Genomic DNA, 18569 nt, shown 5'->3' on the forward strand with positions numbered 1-18569 from the left:
CTATCCATCATATCAGAGGAACTGATAGAGAAAATTCGTGAAGAACGAAATGTAGAAAATCTTATTGAGGGATTCGAAAGATATGTCTACAGCTTTGGTTTAGAAGGTAACGAACACAGATGCGTGACAAATGACAAATGCTCAAATCTATTATTTTATGACATAGAATTTTTTTCCTTTCAAGTCATTTTTGCCATTATTCTGGACCGATGTCTGGGAGCCTTAAGTAAGAGTTGCTTCCCGCCTATTGCTGAGCGTTAAATGTTTGCAACGAAAAATATGTTTGAAGTGTCTCATGAAAGTATGCATGAACTTCCATGGTGGAAATATTTTCCTACAAAATCTTATAGAAAACTAGCAAAATGTGAGCACATCATGTACTAGTAAAGCCAAAAATATCCAATTATATAGATTTTGCCACGTCATGATTTTATTTTTAACAGCGTATTTTCAGATTTGATTAATGAAGACCTTATCAGTGGCGAGGCTACTGAGACGCAATCGTTGGTTTTCCATCAAATTTTGACTGCTGAAGGCGTTGACACCCGTGATAATCGTCTCGATTATCGATCGCGATCTTGTTGCAGCTGGTATTGAAACGGTATGCACTCTCTTCCACGTATAGAATCGAAAAAATATATATTTCGTTTTCACTTATTCAGACGGGCAATGCCACCGTGTTTCTTTTACACGATATCTTGAACAATCCAGAGGTAAAGGTTCGCGTTTACGAAGAGCTGGACCGAGTTTTTCTTTCTCCGGAAGACGCAAAAACTCCTCCGCTTCTTTTGAAGTTCAAATACCTTAAAGTGTTCATCACTGAAAGTCTTAGGTATTACCAATAAAATGATAATTAGTCTTTTCCTCTTGGTTACATCTTGAAAATTTAGGATGACACCTGTGGCTCCTAATGTGGCGCGCATATTAGAAAACCGTTTATCTTTCAAGGTTATTACGTTGCTGTTGGAGTTAGCTTGGAAGTTACTTTAAATTCTTCCGACCTCCCATTACGCAATTGGACTGCAAGGATTACATTATCTGGTGCATGCAGGATTGCTGGCACGAATCGCCGGAAATGCGGCCTGATTTCAAATCTATCCGTGGACGGCTAAAGGAAATGGAAGCTGGATTGTAATAAACAACATAATTTTGACCTAAAACAGGAACTAAACAATCCACTTCTATTTGTTCTCGCTATCCCTATCAGAAAACCCAACATCTTTGACAACATCATGATTATGATGGAGAAGTACACCTACAATCTGGAAGGACTCGTCCAAGAGAGAACAGATCAGCTTGTGGAGGAAAAGAAGAAAACGGAAGCCCTTCTGCATCGAGTTTTGCCAAAGTAAAACTTATTTTCAGCCTAAAATAACAAGCAAATTCTTAACATCTGGAACACTTGTTGGTAACTGTTTAGGTCGGTAGTAGAATCGCTAAAACGAGGCGAGCCTGTGAAAGCGGAGAGTTTCGACTCTGTCACGATTTATTTCAGCGACATTGTCGGTTTTTAGCCGTTAGCACTCCGTTGCAGGTGGTCGGTCTACTCAACGAGCTTTGCACTTTGTTCGATTCCATCCTGGAAAATTATGATGCATACAAAGTGGAAACAATCAGTGACGATTACATGGTGACCAGCGGCTTGCCCATTCGTAACGATGACCATCACGCCGCTGAAAGCGCTTCACTGGCGCTTCACCTCTCGGAGATTAGCAACTTCCACATTCGACATCAACCTGGAAAAACGCTGAAACTACGCATTGGCATCCATTCTGGTATGTTTGATTTCAATCAGTTGAATTTCATGGCCTTGTTTTAATTAATGGTCACGTAGATTCAGGTCCTTGCGTTGCTGGAGTGGTTTGATTGAAAATGCCTCGATATTGCCTCTTTGGTGACACGGTTAACACAGCATCTCGGATGGAATCATTCGGACAAGCTCTTCGTATTCATATTTCTGCAGCTACCAAAGAGCTTTTGAATAGGTTAGGTGGCTATATCATTGAAGAACGCGGAATGACATCCATCCGAGTAAGTAACAATGATTCAAAAGTGCTGGATCAGCAATACTAAGTATCTTTTCCCCGTCTTAGGGCAAAGGCGAAATGATGACTTCTTGGCTTGTTGGCGAAGAATCATGGCGTACTAAAGGGGTCACCTGGGTGCGATTGAAGGAGAAATATCCCATTTCTTCCAGAACCAGCGATTGTCGATCCACCGGTATCACATGAAATTCCGCTCATGTTAGAAGATGTCCAACTTCCAACAGAGTTAGATCCTATCGACACGTCCCCGAGTACGTGGCTATTGGGCGATTGTCCACTGGTTCCTAATGAAGATTACGAATAAAAGATGTCACAACTCAATAGCAATGTCAACATTAGTTTCGATGACAGGAATCGTTATAAAACCGGAAAGGACACTTATAAAACTTATGCATACCAAAAAAATAATTTCAGTTCTACGAATAAACAGAAAAATTTTATGAAATTGGGGTACTTTCTTATACAATTCTCCCACGCTCGTCGATGGACATATCGTAGAGTGTACACCAACAAGGTCTATGACATTTGAAAAACATAATAGGTAAGTAGGAGAAAAACAGTTATACCTTAAGTGATTGCTTCAAGTTAATCATCAAGTATTTACCGATGGCGCCTTCCTACTGGTATGCCGGAGAGATCTTGTGTTCAATAATGTAGTTATGTTCAACAACTTTGTTTTCAGTGTAGTCGTGTACTTTGTGATAAGTGATTTAAGACTACAAAAATTATTAGTTAAAGTGAAGCAAATAAAAAGAATGATTTACAAAAAGTTAATATGTGTTTGGGTTAGAAGTCCTCCAAAAATAAAAAATAAATTAAAATTTTTGTCTCCCCTGGGGGTTGTGGGACAGTCTTCACGGACATCTGTCTGTGACTATCCAACCCAGTTGTTTAAACAACCCCATTGATACTTTGTAAAATCATCCATGTTGCTATGTTTCTGGGATTGGGATTGGATTGGCTGTTGGAATTTTCAATTTTTGTAGAGATTCTAAGCTTGGCTAGTAGTCAGTACTGGTCAAAACCGTGTTTTGGAAGTGTGGTTACAATGGAACGGTTTCGCAAAGTTTCTGGAGCTCGTAGCGACAGCCATGTTTGCATCGACTCGTTGGATGAATATATTTTTCATCGAAATGGAATTGTCCGCGGAATTACCAGGTAAGTTTCTTCATTGCATGCAATTTTCTGCCATGCATAAAACAATCAACTTTTTAAAAGGTACTGATGTGGTCGTTACTTGACTAGAAGATGTACGGCTAGCTTAACATGCAATGAGCAAGGTTTTTTTTCTCCGAATGGTTTTCATAATCACAAGGACGACCACCTTGAAATTATAAAATTTGAGTTCATGGATTGGTGTCGTCAATAAGCTGCCAACTCAAATGTCTCTCTGCACATTATTTTTATGTCGGCTTTAAGAAGGTGAGCTGCTGTTTTTATTTATATCACATTCAAGTAGAATGTTGTTATTTGTTCCTCTATATTGGATGTTAATTTCTGGCTTTACGTTTGTAATTCTTATTCCTAGATATCTCATTTCCATTTTGTATTCTTAACCTATAAAGGCATCTTGTTCATTCTTTTTTGTTTTTTTATATATTAATAGGATTTCCGGGCCGTCCGCCTGTCCAATTTGTCGGTATCCGGACTACCCTATATCGCGCGCGTCAGCATTATGTACCCGTTAATCCAAGAAATGCACAACATTTTGCTGACCTCATCAACGCCAATCAAAGATATAGGTAAATTAAAGTACTCTAATAAATTTTCATTTTATTTAACAATCTGGTTACTTTTTCAGAATGGATTTGAATGGTGTCAACCAATTTTTCTTCGGACGCGTGGTGGCGGGGGATGGAGAAGCATTAGTTTTTGTTAACGTCGGAACTCTCCCCGCTTTCATTGATTCCCACGAAATGCATATGGACGGAACCTTTCATGCAACACCTAGAGGCTTCTACCAGTTAGCATCTTTAGACGCTGTATCATACGTCATGGTAAGTTTTTAAAACAATCCATCCTAATATGAGCAAATAGAGAAATCCAAACGACTGATTTTGTTGTGAATTGCAATTGTGAGCGACTGAGCGGATGCTGGAATTGGCTGGGGCGCAGTACGTAAAACAGGGTTCAAACCCTTTCGGCTTAGCTTACCCACGCACTTCCAATGGATAAAACTGTATGATGTAGCTACTGAAGGGCTTATCAGTGTATGAGTGGATGGCAACCGACGGGCTGGAATATAAGCTGTATCAGCAGGCATACACTGGCAGTGGGGTGTCGGGCAGAGATAGAAAGTTAGGCGACGAGCTGACGGGCTAACCGGTAGAGATAGCTTGAGGGAGGCAAAATAAACTTAGATTTCGACGGAAAAGTACAGTGTTGGGATGAAACGGCCAGAAAAAGCTTGGATTTTGGCGGGCAAGTTGAGTCGCCGGACAAAAACAAAAAGGGTGGTTGACGGGAAGAGATGGTGAGCAATTTCAAAGAGTCAGAGTGGGAGTGACGGGCAGAGATAGTGTTAGGTGCAACGGGCAGGTAAAGTTCCAAATAGATAATCCGTCGCATCCTGAGTTGTTTTTCGGCTACTCCCTGTTATCGGATATGAAGAGATCGTGGATTTTTAGTTCCTCTTCCGTGCTCTAGCGGTTGAATGTAGCAAATGGGCTAAAGTAATAATGATTTCATCATCCCCTCCCCCCCCCCTTGATTTAACACGGGCACAAACCTATTAGTTCAGCACGTAAAAAATACTGTAATGCCACCTTCCTTCGGACACTGGATGGACCTAAACTTATTACAGTTTATTTATAAATAACATGTGATTCACGAGTAGTTATTTTGCATTTTTTTAAAGACAATCTCAGTTGCATCGTTTCTAATGACAAACAAGATCCAAACACTGTGCGAATGCTGCCTCCGTCGGTTGTTGGAGATTTGCCAGCAGAACACCGGAAGAGTTCCGGAACCTACCCTTCTCATCAGTGATTATGAGCTGGCAATACTACAATCCATGTCGGCCGTATTTCTTACTGGTAGGGCTCGTGGCTGCTACTTCCATTCTGGGATGGTAAGTCCTAAATTAAATTTATCTATGGTAACCAAGATAAAAGGATTCCCAATGAATGTCAAAAATTCTTGTAAAATAAAATTTCTTTCTTCCTTTATTTTATTCGCCGCCTCTCAGTATTATAAACTGGTCGTCGATTATGTCAAGTCGTCATGTTATATAGTTATATGTTATTGCTTCATCACGATGCAAATATCACTACATTATGGGCATTTACCTGAATTTGAGTAACAACAACAAGATGTAATGAAATTCACCATTCTAGAGTTAAGAGTTCGAAGTCCCGTTTGCTGCTAGTTTTAAAAGCGCTTCCACATTTCTTTCAAGTCCAAATATAGGTATGCCTGCTATCTGGGGTTAGGACAAGCATACAGGACGAACGACCAAATCAACCGCCTAGTGAAACTCGCGATTGCACTTGCTCTTCTCCCCCCTAATGATGCTTGGATTGGCTACGAGGGGGAAGCTAAAATTCCTTCAATTTCAAACTAAACGATTAAGAATTTTATGTTATATAGGAACTACGGAGCTACGCTAACGAAATCGGTGGCACTATTGACGCAGAATCCAGAGTACGCGTCAACCAATTTGTCCAGTATATACGATCATTTTGGATGGAGTGCATTGGACCAGAGAGATTCTGCGTCAACATGGAAAACAACAGAACAAATAACCAGATGGAAGCAAACCACCGATCATTCAATCATAATATAGGGAATCCACACCCCAAACCGTGGTATTTTTTAGGTAAATTTCTATTAACTTTCTCCATGTTTCAAAAAGAAGTAACGTTTCCATCTTTTAGATCGCCTTCAAGAATTTGGTCAGGAGGCGGAGTACAGCTTCCTAGCCTTACGGGATGGCACTCCTGTTAGAGATAGAAGACGTCAAAAATACGTTACGCGAGACAGGGAGATCAGGGCTCTGCAGATTGATCTACAGAATGGACGGATAACCATCCGGGAGTTCTTAATGGCAGCAGCGTTCCACTTCGAGCCCGTCGAAATAGAATTTCGAGAGCAAAACGCAGAAGAACTTAACCACCCCTTTGACGAAGTACGTGCGGCATTCGAGGCTTTGCTACATGTTCCACCTGCCGTCATTGATGCCCCGAATTTCGCTTTCAAGAAGATGAAATAGTGGAAATCGAAGTAGTTCTTGCTGCGGAAAATCGTCTGGAAATTGCTGCAGTCGAAGATCCTGGGGCTCCAGTTGCAAGGGGTCGTGGAAGAGGACGACCTCAAGGAAGAAGGCGACCGCAAGTTCGGGGAGCACCAAGACGGAAGGCGAATGAGCAAATAGCCGTTGTCGATCCACCGGCTGTAAATAGACGTGGAAGAAGAGGGCGACCCCGTGGACATCAAGGTAGAGCACCCGCGCCACGTCAAGGTGCACTAGTTGAAGTAGGCCCAATCGGTAATCCTGCTGCTCTGTTGAATGAAAGAGGCGGTGCCGGAAGAGGGCATCGATACGTTCGTCGGGTTGCACCAGCTGATCCACATTTGGAATCAGAAGACTCGCGGGATGAAGACAACGCCGTGAGGATGGAAAGATTTTTCGAAGCTCAAAACGCGAATTTCTTGCAAAGAAGAGCAAATGTAATGGCAAGATTAGTTCAACTACGACCGGAAAGGGAAATAGGGGCTGCTCAACAAATAGAAGAAATTAACGAAGAGTTGCCCGTAGCGGATGTTCTGCAACATCAGGGAAATATCCTTCCACAATTCCCAGAAGTTAACCATGATGGTAATTGCCCAGTGTGTTGGTTAAGGATGCCAAACACCGTATTAAACTGTGGTCATATTTTTTCTTTGGAATGCATTGAAATCATTGAAGCGTCGGGGATTAGAACGTGTTCAGTGTGCCTCTCAGCATTCGACACTCACCGACCTCTTCTCCCAAATGATGTGAATGTTGCCAATATTTTGTTGGAATTCGGTAACCAACACTAATGTTTTAATTTAGGCAATCTTTGTCCAATAATTGGCCCATTTAGAAAACATGCGTTCAATCAAGAGAGTAATACATATGAGAATCAAGAATTGTGACATTGTTCCACTTCATTTATTCTTATTTATTCAACATGCACTGCCACGTATGTTTAGAAAAAAAAGTACATATCAATGAAGAACCATGGCAAAGATAAATTGCAAGTTGCTCTCATCACCCATCTCGTCCGATTCTCTCTAGGATTCATAAAAGTAAGTCTCATCAGCTATGTACAGAATTCTAAAACAGAGATAAAATATCTGATACGGTGAAAGATTAACAGACCAGAGGAAGAACCTTTTAACATGGTGAAACAAAGCCGAGTTCACTTCAGTCGATTCAGACGAAGTTGGTAGGGCTGGATAGCTGGCAATATATGGCACGGGAAGAATTTTGCGAGCAGGAGTGAAAAGGTCATCGATTTCGACAAGACAGGCACCAGTGTGCTCTAGCGTTACATGAACTGAGAATGTAGCTATTTTCCCATCGGTTGGAGTACGTGACCAAGATACGTTTGGCCATGCCAAGTTGTTCAAAACGGTGCCTTATCTTCGGATGTCCAAGAACGGAGGATTTTGGAATGCCGTCCAGACAACAATGATAAGCCAGGGACGGCAATTTGACTCAGTATGCTCGACTGGCCTAGTGGAAGTAAGCTGTTTATTGTCACTGTCTACAAATAGCACTTCGGCTTCACTTCCTTCCACTTTCAAGATTAGGCCACAGTGCCGCCAGCCATCATCCTTGTATTAGCCGACACCCACACGCTTGTTATAGATTCTTTTGAGGTATATAAAAGAATATAAATTAGAAGAGTGAAAGGATTCTGACCCTTCGCTTACCAATCACCTGTGTAAGCTGCAGCCAATTTGTCCAGTAAGTCTTCAAGAAGTGGACCCACATCAACCGTATAGCAGCAAAAGCTGTAGGGGTTGTCGAAAAATACGGTTTCGAGGATCGTCGTTGACCCTTGTAATCTTTTGTGAGGTGGGTAGAAAAGTTGAATGGGACACGAAATCGGCACTACCCGCTTGTGGAGTTCAATAGGATTGTTTGAGTGGGAAACACAATGGGTTCACCGTTTTACCAATGTATTTGTTTCACGTAACCTCGACTGGCATTTGAATTGACAGAAGAAATACTCCGCGTCTTTTATCTTTGGTACATTTTCACCAGCTTTTGCGGAATCCCACTAGTCCGCATTACCATTCACGATTGGCAACTTTCCACCAGCCTTTCGAGGAGCACACGAGTCCACTAACTTATCATCGTTTAGGATTGCTGCATGATCCATGGCAGTATTAGGCATTTCGTTTGAAACAAATCCCGATTCTTGGGAGCCATGAAATACGATTCCTCACTGGCTGGACACCACCAACTACGTTACAATGAATAACAATCACATCGATTTTGCAGCCCTTTTAATTATTAAAGAATTTACCTGTAGGTACCATTCCGTTACTGCGGGGACATATTGAAGCATGCAGTCAGGGGCCGATTAATGTAATTGGTAAGAATATTATGCAACGTCGCAGGAAAAACTCAGTTAATGGGATGACAGAGCTTCACGCAAAATGACTTGCCATTGACCTGGAGAGCCTACTCGTTTTATGGTGCGTTTACTCCGAAAATAAAACAGTAAATACCAAATGGTTGTTTGTAAAAGAACTAGAGGGTTTTCAAGTGAAACCCATATTTCTTGACGGGAAATGTTGATATTGTTTCCGTACTCTATAAAGAAGATGGATACCTAGATTTTAAATCATAAACACATTGCCCTTTCAGGCAAGACAGTAAACTTACATCATTGTCATATTCGTTTATAGATTGACAAATAAATTCTTACTCCTTCGAAGTCAGCATGCACACCCAAACACATCTTTCACTTTTTAGTGTTTTTTATCTTCCTTTTCAAGTATTGAAGGCATTTTTCTTTCCATGCGATCCCTTTTGAATCACTACATCACCTAAAAGGAATTTTGTGGCCAGAGGATAGAAAGTGCTAAGAAAACTTGAAGTTGATGGATCATTTTAATGCACGCCATCAGAACCATTACAGTGTGGACATAATCTATGCAGAAAACTTCAAGATACCCAATTCTTACAACAGTGTGATCACTGATTGTTGCTCTCAGTCAGCTATTATTTACCACCATGCTAAAACCTTATCCTCTTAAGATCACTCACGATAGGCCGAGGACAACATTGTAAATTCCTTGCAATAACCTGTTCTTCCATTTGGGTTGCAAAGCTACTATCTTTTTATAACAAAAAATCAAATTGCAGTAATTGGCCTTGTTTCTGTTGGCAGTCAATGGCCTCAACCACATGTGTCATTTTGACGTTGAAGAAGATACTCTAAAACAACAAAAGATAAACAAACAGTAAATAATGACTAACCTCTTCTTGCAGTTTCTTGTCTGTCAGGTTCTAATTTGCATTTTTCTCTTTGGCATACAATTGAGGAGTACCAAGATCAATAGTGATGCCAAGATTACATTCCACAAGCAATTTTTAATTTTAGCTTTTCTACGTAGCTACTGAACAAACAACATAGAAAACAGCTACAATGAATGGTTCTATTCTCAAAGCATCTTTCAGTTTCCTTTGAAAAAACCACTTAGCTACTGCAAAATGTCAGTCACTTATTGTTTCAGACAGGTAAGTTGGGTTGTAGGGAGTCTCTTGAAGGAACTTGCACTATTTCACTCAACAGACCACGTCTGTTCTTCTCTCTCCAGATGCTGCTGCAACATGTGATGTTCATCTGCTTTCTTCATAGACCCATGAATCCATGCCCCAAACACATTACTATCGGTTATTGACGGTTGACGCACTTGACGACTTGACATTAACGTTGACGGCTTCATGCTTCATGGTAATGGAATACGACGGACGTACAACGGCAACGTTGTGCGAGTCCTGACTACTGTTACTACTGAACAGTTGTTACAATGCTACAATATTCTACTGAATACTTACAAAAACTTACTTATGAATTATTACTTACGCAACTTGTTATCAATGGTTAATTTTATTTGTAGCATAAATTACATGTGAAACATTTTACTTGTAATACTAAAAAAAATGCACAATTTTATCTATATCATGTATTACAATTACAACATTTTACTTATAAATTATTTCTAAATTTGTTTCTAAAAAATTTTTTTACTTGTGCAAAAATTTAATTTCGAATTATTACTTATGAAACTCGTTATCTATGGTTCATTTTTTTATAATATTAATTATATGTGAAACATTTTACTTTAGATACTTTTTACAAATGCACTGTTTTATCTATGACATTTATTACAAATGAACAACATTTTACTTGTATTACAATTTAAATACGCACCATTTTATCCGTGATATTTATTACAACTGAAACATTTTAATTATGAACTATTTATAATTTTCTTTCAAAAAGTTAATTTTACTTGTGGTTATATTTACTAATGCAACATTGTATTTGTGAAAATGATTTGATTAATAAAGGTTCTAATGAACATTTTTACTTGTAAAACATTGTGCTTCTGCAACAATTTATTAAAGAGCATAAGTGTCAATGATCGATTTTATTAGTGGAATTTTACTTGTGAACAGTTTTATCTGTGAGAATACGTTCTTACGCTACGCAGCCCTGCCTTCCAAATCGGAAATTAGCCGTCAAATACGATACGTACCAGCTTTATATTGGCCAGCCTGCAGAACAAGCCAAGTTTTAAGCCGGCGGCTATGGGACAGCTAAAACAAAATAAAATAAAAATACACAACCGCTTTTTATTTATTTATTTTTTCTCTCGAAGGTTGCAGTCCATTTCCGCAGGCCATCTGTTTCAACTGGTTTTTTTCTCGGTCCCAGTTTCTTAGAGTAGGTTGACTGCCGATGTACGGGAATTTCTTTGTGCTACTGCAAAACATTTGTGTTTTCTGGATTTAATTTTCATTTCAGGAATGATTAAAGAAAAGACTCTTCGAATTGGATTCATTGGTTGTGGAAAGATGGCCCAGGCATTAGCTAAAGGATTTATCGCGTCTGGTAAAGAGACCTTACTTCCAGATAACTAAATCTTATGTATGTTTATAATTTTTTGCCTAAAACGTCGAGTGCTCAACAGCTTAATTGACGGCATTTTTGGCATAACTAGGGATCACACGATCTGAAAATATAATTGGAAGTTCCCTAGGATAGATTCAATGTTCATCGAGGAATTCTCGGTAAGCTTTACGGACAAATTACATGGCTGTATCTACTTGTTTTATGCAGTTCTATTTTAACTTCTTTGTATTTCCCAATCGCGATTCGAGGCCATTGGTTGTTCCACTACACATGAAAACGCGCAGGTAGTCCATGAAAATGACACTCGTTACAATTCAGATTCAATTAGGCATTTGTGTTGTAGGTCGTCGAGCAGGCAGATGTAATTATTGTCGCGACAAAGCCTCCTTTGGTTCCAAAAGTGCTCACAGAAATAAATCCGGTACTGTACAGTATTTAATACGCTTTACCAACAAGTACAGCGAAAAAAATTCTAAATGTTGATTCTACCCTCATTAGGTGGTAAATAGTGACAATCTTATTGTATCCATCGCCATGGGCATTCCTTTGATAAATCTTGAACAGGTGTGTGTATCCCAATCGTGGCATTGCCAAGTTTCTCTAGGTACCGATAAATGAGTAAATGATATTCACTATGCCTCTGAGCTTATGAAACACACAGTCGCGAAGCTTTAGTGCATAGTAAATCTAAATAATAGCATATTCTAAGTTAGTTAATTATATATTAGCGTAAAATGTTGTATATAGATGCTGCCAAGGAAAACAAGAGTCATCCGTGTAATGCCAAATACGCCTGTACGGTACACTATTGTTCTGTTATTTGTCATTATGTACATAATCAGATATAACGCAGGTTTTAGTTCGTTCTGGGGCGAGCGTGTTTAGCTGCGGAACGTCTACGAGATCTGAAGATGCGACGTTGACCAAGCGCTTATTCACAGCTGTGGGTCTTTGTGAGGAAGTTCCGGAAGTGTAAGTGACATAGTAACATTACTGTGACATGTTGTGAATCATTATATTTACTAGCTTGAATGAGCCAGCATATTTTTCCTTTTCTTCTGGATAGGCTTATTGACGCATGCACAGGCCTTTCTGGATCAGGCCCAGCCTACGTATGTAAAAAATATCTTTATATTTAAAATTGTAATTATTTTAATTACATGATATAATGTATACATATATCTGTATATGTAGAATGATTAGTGTAGTTTGTATGATAAGTGATGACATAACTTATAAGGATGCCCATTCGGCAATGTGTGCTTACATTAGTACGGCTCCTGTATGGACACTAACATAAGCCAGAGACGCAGTGATTTAATAATTTTATATCAGTTAGTTACACGACACAGCTATGTTCTACCCTATCAAACATGTTGCCGGATCGAAAAAAATTTGATAAAAAAAGACAATAGTACTCTCCAGTACATCTGCCTTCATCAGTGGGAAAAAGCGCTTTAAGAAGTTAATTGCTGCAGGTAACTTTCTGCGCAATTTGCCTATTCATAGTAAGCCCTCATAGTAGCAAAATTCGCAAAAATATCCATGAGTTGCAAAAAAAGGAATAGTCCCCACCTGTCGGAGAGAGTTTACTTCGCGACCAAACAGCATGTTACGCTCGTGAAATAGACTAATATTTCATTATTTTCAAAGATTTCAAAGTGTGGATGTTCAAATTCTACTACCGTTTCCTAGCCGTATTATGAATTCTCTCTATAGAATCTCTGCCTTCCTCTTTTTTTAGCTAGGCCGAGGTGGTGCAGTAGTAGACAAAGCACGGGGAAAGAACTGCGAAAAAAAGCAACTGTGAAATATACTTTAACTCACGACTGTATATTGTGCAAAGAACTGTACTGCGTTTTAACGATTTTGGAATTATGGGACAATTTACGTGCAAAAAGCTATAGGTATATGACTGAGCTTTTCATGTACGTATTTTACCTACTCCGTATTAGAAAAAAACTGATGTCGGATTTGGTGTTCCCAAGCCTTCCCCTCCTCGTCACATTTCCCAAATATGCAGCTTCTCTCTGTCACTTCTCTCCAAATGGTTATGTAATTTCATTCGTTAGGTGCTTGATTATTGTAACGCTTGTTAGCAGCATGAAACATCAAATGCTGCTTTTCATCATCGTCAGTGAGATTTATAGGAAATAGTAGTAACGATAACTTCTTCCATTTAGATGTACATAGCTATGGAAGCCTTGGCCGACGGAGGTAATTTAAGAAGACAAATAACTAATTGAGTGTGCCTACGTAAACCACAACGTATATATCATACCACACAGGCGTAAAAATGGGAATTCCTAGGGACCTAGCGTACAAACTCTCAGCACAGACATTGATTGGTGCTGCGAAAATGGTCCTTGAAACCGGGCGCCATCCTGGTGCATTGAAAGACGACGTTTGTAGTCCTGCCGGTAGGAAAAACCCATCTTAAATCAAATCAATCAGCCTATTCTATTAATTAAATTTCTTTCCTTTTTTTCTGTTATTTTTTACTGATAACAATATTGAGCAGGATCCACTATTCAAGCGGTTTATTTCCTGGAAAAATCTGGATTTCGCTCAAGTCTGATGGAGGCAGTCCAAGCCGCAACGCTGAAATCCAAGCAAACGGGAAGAAAAGAGTAATGATGAATGGACGTCAGAATCCGAAAATGATCAAATAAACAACTTGTCGTTGTGAAAGTAGCCAAACATGTATTGATTTTTACAACACTTTTGGCGAGTAACAAATAGGCAAACTTCCGAAGAATACAGGTTAAATATGAGTTCATTGGGAGGACACATCTCAATTGTTTCTAAGAAAGTTGGTATGCCAACTAAAATTTGCAAAAGGAATTGACGAGACATTAATATAGTCCGGTCCTGTAATTATAAAGTACAAATTCCAAAAAATCATGTCCCATACAGTGCATCCATCACAGTGACGAGTATTTATTTCCGTTAACGTGGAAACGTAAAATGGAATCCATCAGTTCGGTTACATCTTTAATAAACGCGCCCCTCCCCCCAATCATTTCTCTTAAAATCGCAGTTTCTAATTCTCCTTGTGGAATCGTCTATGATCTTAGCGCGGATTTCCAATGTTGGATTAGATGTGATCCCAAATCTTCCAGATCCGGCCACTGCTTGACTACAAAAGCAAACAGAAACGCTAATATGCAGGTTGTTAATACGCGCAACCTAAAAATTCGACCAATATTTAAGCTTTAATTTATTCAAAATACTGATTTCATCAATTCACCTTGTCTTTAGAAACGGAGCGATTATGTTTGCTGAAGTTGAAACGACGACTAGCACTAGTTGAAGCAAAGTTAAGGCCATGTTGATGAATTTGACAAGAACAGCCCGAGCATTGGAGTTTTCAATCCCTTCCAGACTAACATGCTGCTGGTGCTGGGCTTGATGTTCCACTTTCGAAATCTAAAAAGGAAAAAACGCTTAAAGAATGAAGGCAAAACGACGAGAAAATCCACAGATTTCATTTACTCGGGTATGACAGCTGTCCAACAAGTCATGGATATCTCTCAGTCTCTCTTCGGATTGGTATTGTACTTTTTCTTCCATATCGGCAATATTTTGTTTGAGATTCTCCACCTTAAACATTCAGGTCATTGTGTTATTGAAGGATGCCAACATTTTATTATGCTTAGCAATAAATTTTTGGTTCTTTTTTGCCAACCTCGTTCTGGTGCAATTCAGTTAAATCATTGATTTGTTCTTCTAAGCGCTCTACCCGGAACCGCTCTTCTTGTAGGGCAGCGCTAACGAAGGACACCTCCTGCTGAAGATGCACCTGCATCACAATATAATTTTGGGTTAGGATCTAGTAATGAAGACGATTAAATTTACAAAATCACCTTGACTTGTTCCATTTCCTCACGCAGCCGATCAACTTCTTCCCTTCTTTCTTGAAGCTCTTGAAAGAAAGACTCCAATCCCATACTCAGCCCTAAATTTGTTCCGACGACATTGTGTCTAGGAGACATATGCAAGCCTCCGGCCATGCTTTCGCTGGTGACTGAACTGCCACACTCTGATCCTTCTTCCGATGTGTACTTACCACCTCCCGAACCCTGGCTGGTAGCAGGAATGATCGCGGAGGATCCAATTGTCTAAAAGACATGCAAAAAATTATACATTTGAAAGCAACGTTGATTAAACCGTTACCTGTGATACGGCTCCATGGCCAGGAAGAGAATTCGAATTTCCAGCACTCATATTATTGACTGGGGCCGGTGAAACGACAAAAGCGTCTTCTGGTGCAGCCGAGCTTGATGTGTTTTCCACTGCACGTATTTGATTAATGTTGTCGGCACTGCCAAACTTGTTTCGTATCAGGTGAGCGAATTCTCTCGGTTTTGACATAACAGTTCTATCGTGAAAGACATCTTAGATTTGTCTCAGATTTCTACGGTGGTACCACAGAAGGGAAGTGAAAAGAGTTAGACTCACTTTATTCCCATGCCTACGCCACGAAGGACTTGCTTGGGTGCCCGATGTCCGTGATTTCGAGGAATCCCTTGAGCTTCAAGAGCTTTGAGTCGACTTTGGTAAGTATCCAGTTTACGTTGCAGTACTTGCATCTGCTGAGCAGACTTGGTGTTCTTTTTTTCAAAAACAGCTTTCAAGCGGATCTGTTGCTGCTTGTCGGCCTGGGAAGCCAAACGGAGATATTCATTCACATTTTCATCGCGAGAAGTTTGTTCGTCTCGTATTGATTCGCGTGTTTTATTGACTTTAGCCTGGAACAAGTTAAAAAAAAGCAATCAGTAAAAACTTCCCACAACACGATGTACACAACGTGAACTGACATGGATTTGTTCCATTTCTAATCGAACTTTGTGGTATTGCGGAGTACCAGGTGCATAAGACAAACTTCCACCTGCTCCATCCAATTCATCCAGCATAGTGTTGCCTCCTTCAGCGCCAGCTGAGAAATATGACACATCCTAGATTTTAAAAAAATTATCGTTGAAACACCTGTTTTTGCAAGATCCAGATATTCAAATGCAACCCGCTTCAGTATGCAATCGATAACGAAGGTTTAATTATCTGCCTACCGGATCATCGTCAACTGCTTGGTCTTCGACGGTCTTAGATATCATCGTCGAAGAAGACAATGCGGAAGGATCAAGCAATCCCGTTGGAGCGGATGCAGTGGATTGAAGGTTACTATGGTTACGTTCATCGGCTACGGAAAGTAGCGACTGAGTAGACGGAGTAACAGGTAAAGCAAGATTGCTGTTAAGACTGAGATGTGCATTGTTGCTAGTCCCAAGGGAAGCGTTGAAGAGAACACCAGTGGTAGAGCCAGTTGTTGCTGCCCCTGTAGTACTACCACCGCCACCCTTGTCGCCTCGCTCTGCGTGTCGTTTCGACAGTACAGGAGATTTTCTGCGGCCACTTTTCATATTAGTGCTCATTTCCAGTGCCTTCCTTCTATGTAATACATAATTAACACTAGAACTAATAATTATTCCCAAAAGGATTCAAACATAACGACATCCGTTCTAACGCAATTTTGTGAAAAGCATATCGCCACTGCTAGAAACTAGCGTAGATTTTTTAAAGATTTAATTGATGCATACGATCAATTTGTAAAATTTACATTGACATTGTAGCAACTTAAGATGCTAGAGTTCGTACTATTAAGTGCTATATATCTATATGCTTAAAGAACTAACAACATTATCTACAGTTCAACATAGCAAAATTTTAACTTATGTATTAACTACATTCTAGTTGTGGTATTGGGAAAAAAACACAGAATTACCCATTATTTGACCCTTGAGAATTAATGGTGGTTGCTGTATTACATGTGACAGATGAGGGCCTTGATGGTGAAGGACCACGGCTTGATGAAGTGTAGGAAGTTTCCATGGTGTGTGTTGTTTTTCCATGAATTTCTTGAAATTTATCCATTCAGGCTTTCTACTGTGATAAAGAATAAAAATGTTGATAAATAAGCATGTCCAAGATGAATGTCATTATCTTAATGTGGGTCTTGATAAAGTAAGTTTTCACCATAACAGTGTGGTGACAAATGCTTATGTGTAATATCCTAGACAAAGCATTCAGGCAAAAGAACAGATCCACAGAAATGCTCAGTCGAAGAAACCCAACCCAACATCAGTTCTAGCTTCAAATGAAAAACAAACGATAACTACGAAAGAACTTTAATTACATTTTATGTTACGGTTGTAAAGGTTTTGTAACTATTTTAACCTGTGCCGTATTAGGATACAAGGGTATCGCCTCCGAATATATGTGAAGGGCTGTCTGGTCCAAAAAGCTCTCTGTTTTAACTTTTAATTTTTAAACCATGTCTAAGCAAGTACTTTTGCTGAATTCACTGTATTAGATTCGATTTAATTTTTCACTAACAGGATAACCTCGGAATCCTTAAGTTAGAGAGGCTCATTTGCAAGAATCCCAAGATTACAATAACAGATGACTAACGACAAGGCAGCCCTCTTGCGGGATCCATGTAAATCGTGTACGCATACATTGCAGTGGTTATTGTGAAGTAAGACTAGTCACTAGTCATACTTTATGGAAGGCGTGTACTACAACCAGGCGCCTAGGGTTCAGGTTCAGCCCTGTGTCCAATCTCCAATGGGTATTTATTTGGGCAATATGGGGAGGTCTTCTTCTTGCCTAAAATTGGATCCGGTGGGTAACGATTCTTCTGTTTTAGTACCCACGATCTACCCGGGTTCCACGTAGGTAAGAAAAAACTGGAACCGGTTCTGTTACCCGGTTTCTACCCTGATTAACCCGTGTTTTCCCAACTTGGTCTCCGCGAGACGGTCTCGAAGGGTCGAGACCGTCACCGCTACATCCCAGTGGGACTATCCCGGCCCTCTGATTGGCTCTTTCAACCCTTATACCCTTCCATGTATTTCTGCTTTCCGCTCCCACATTTTCCTGATACACACAGCGTGGTTTTCCGTGGGAGTGGAGTTCGCGCTTTGATTTGTTTGTTTCCTTGTGTATTTATATTATTTACATTTATTGTATGCTGTTTGTTAAGTTTTACAAATACAACATTTTTACTTATATCAATTGCTTTTTTCATTTTATATAATAGACTGAATTAAGTACCGGTGTGTTTTCTTAAATTAGTGTAAATTGGGCCATAGGCACTTGGGGTGGCGGTTCCAAAACCCGATCAGGTAATGATCGGGAAAACTATAATTCTAAAAATTTTAAAAATGATAGGAATGGATATATCTTTATAAGACCTGTCCATTTTTTCAAAAATGCTGCTTTTAAAAATACTTATTGGAAGAGTTACCCGATTTGCCGTTTTTCAGGTAGGTCGGTACGGTTTACGGGTATCCGGTACCCCCAATAATAAGTAAAATTTCAATAATTTATTGCGGGAAAACTA

The 18569-nt window shown here is 39.7% G+C and overlaps 3 protein-coding genes, 1 long non-coding RNA gene and 1 pseudogene across 18 annotated transcripts; 3 read left to right on the plus strand and 2 right to left on the minus strand.

Moving 5' to 3' along the window:
* The first annotated feature begins 279 nt into the window (after nucleotides 1-279).
* LOC123471345 (cytochrome P450 302a1, mitochondrial-like) lies at nucleotides 280-990 on the plus strand. Its single transcript, XM_045172587.1, has 4 exons — nucleotides 280-301; nucleotides 455-507; nucleotides 663-832; nucleotides 891-990. Exons 1-4 carry the CDS (start codon nucleotides 280-282, stop codon nucleotides 988-990), a joined length of 345 nt encoding a protein of 114 aa, XP_045028522.1.
* Nucleotides 672-2427, plus strand: LOC116920882 (annotated as a pseudogene).
* A 4733-nt stretch (nucleotides 2428-7160) lies between these two features.
* Nucleotides 7161-9678, minus strand: LOC123471568. Of its 8 annotated transcripts, none has more exons than XR_006646338.1 (6): nucleotides 9505-9678; nucleotides 8951-9071; nucleotides 8751-8882; nucleotides 8546-8694; nucleotides 7954-8482; nucleotides 7161-7884 (listed from the first exon to the last, which is right to left on the minus strand). It is a non-coding gene; the product is annotated as an uncharacterized LOC123471568 (long non-coding RNA). The 8 variants fall into 8 exon arrangements; XR_006646337.1 differs by having other exon boundaries at nucleotides 8751-8835; nucleotides 8908-9071; XR_006646339.1 differs by having other exon boundaries at nucleotides 7161-7344; nucleotides 7402-7884; nucleotides 8951-9678.
* Nucleotides 9679-10664: 986 nt separating this feature from the next.
* LOC123466399 (pyrroline-5-carboxylate reductase 3-like) lies at nucleotides 10665-13861 on the plus strand. The gene is given in 13 exon segments (XM_045172904.1): nucleotides 10665-10978; nucleotides 11060-11146; nucleotides 11256-11285; nucleotides 11288-11325; nucleotides 11416-11451; nucleotides 11511-11588; nucleotides 11666-11731; nucleotides 11915-11962; nucleotides 12021-12139; nucleotides 12234-12279; nucleotides 13351-13384; nucleotides 13456-13587; nucleotides 13689-13861. Coding segments are annotated over 12 exon segments (825 nt in total). The 5' UTR covers nucleotides 10665-10978; nucleotides 11060-11061; the 3' UTR covers nucleotides 13802-13861.
* On the minus strand, nucleotides 13851-17658 carry LOC123471497 (transmembrane and coiled-coil domains protein 2-like). Of its 8 annotated transcripts, none has more exons than XM_045172901.1 (12): nucleotides 17402-17658; nucleotides 17201-17311; nucleotides 16950-17110; nucleotides 16237-16615; nucleotides 15988-16125; nucleotides 15629-15918; nucleotides 15344-15548; nucleotides 15034-15288; nucleotides 14856-14969; nucleotides 14663-14770; nucleotides 14418-14596; nucleotides 13851-14356 (listed from the first exon to the last, which is right to left on the minus strand). In XM_045172901.1, the coding sequence occupies exons 3-12, from the start codon at nucleotides 17096-17098 to the stop codon at nucleotides 14233-14235; spliced, it is 1941 nt and encodes a 646-aa protein (XP_045028836.1). In that variant the 5' UTR covers nucleotides 17099-17110; nucleotides 17201-17311; nucleotides 17402-17658; the 3' UTR covers nucleotides 13851-14232. The 8 variants fall into 8 exon arrangements, with proteins under 8 accessions (XP_045028836.1, XP_045028838.1, XP_045028835.1 ...); XM_045172903.1 differs by having other exon boundaries at nucleotides 16950-17107; nucleotides 17201-17315; XM_045172900.1 differs by having other exon boundaries at nucleotides 17201-17315.
* Nucleotides 17659-18569: the final 911 nt, after the last annotated feature.

Source organism: Daphnia magna, linkage group LG4 (genome assembly GCF_020631705.1).
Source record: "Daphnia magna isolate NIES linkage group LG4, ASM2063170v1.1, whole genome shotgun sequence".
Classification (NCBI taxonomy): Eukaryota; Metazoa; Arthropoda; class Branchiopoda; order Diplostraca; family Daphniidae; genus Daphnia; species Daphnia magna.

Bases quoted from the DNA above. Each gene is read 5' to 3' on its own strand.
- LOC123471497 (XM_045172897.1), bottom strand. From the start codon at position 17,098: ATGGATAAATTTCAAGAAATTCATGGAAAAACAACACACACCATGGAA. The intron at 16,616-16,949 runs GTAATTCTGTGT...TGTATTACATAG, and splicing joins TCTCAAGGGTCAAATAATGG to AAGGAAGGCACTGGAAATGA. The intron at 14,357-14,417 runs GTGAATTGATGA...TCGAATTTTTAG, and splicing joins GCTCCGTTTCTAAAGACAAG to GTTGCGCGTATTAACAACCT.
- LOC123471345 (XM_045172587.1), top strand. From the start codon at position 280: ATGTTTGAAGTGTCTCATGAAA. The intron at 302-454 runs GTATGCATGAAC...GCGTATTTTCAG, and splicing joins GTTTGAAGTGTCTCATGAAA to ATTTGATTAATGAAGACCTT. The intron at 833-890 runs GTATTACCAATA...TTGAAAATTTAG, and splicing joins TTCATCACTGAAAGTCTTAG to GATGACACCTGTGGCTCCTA.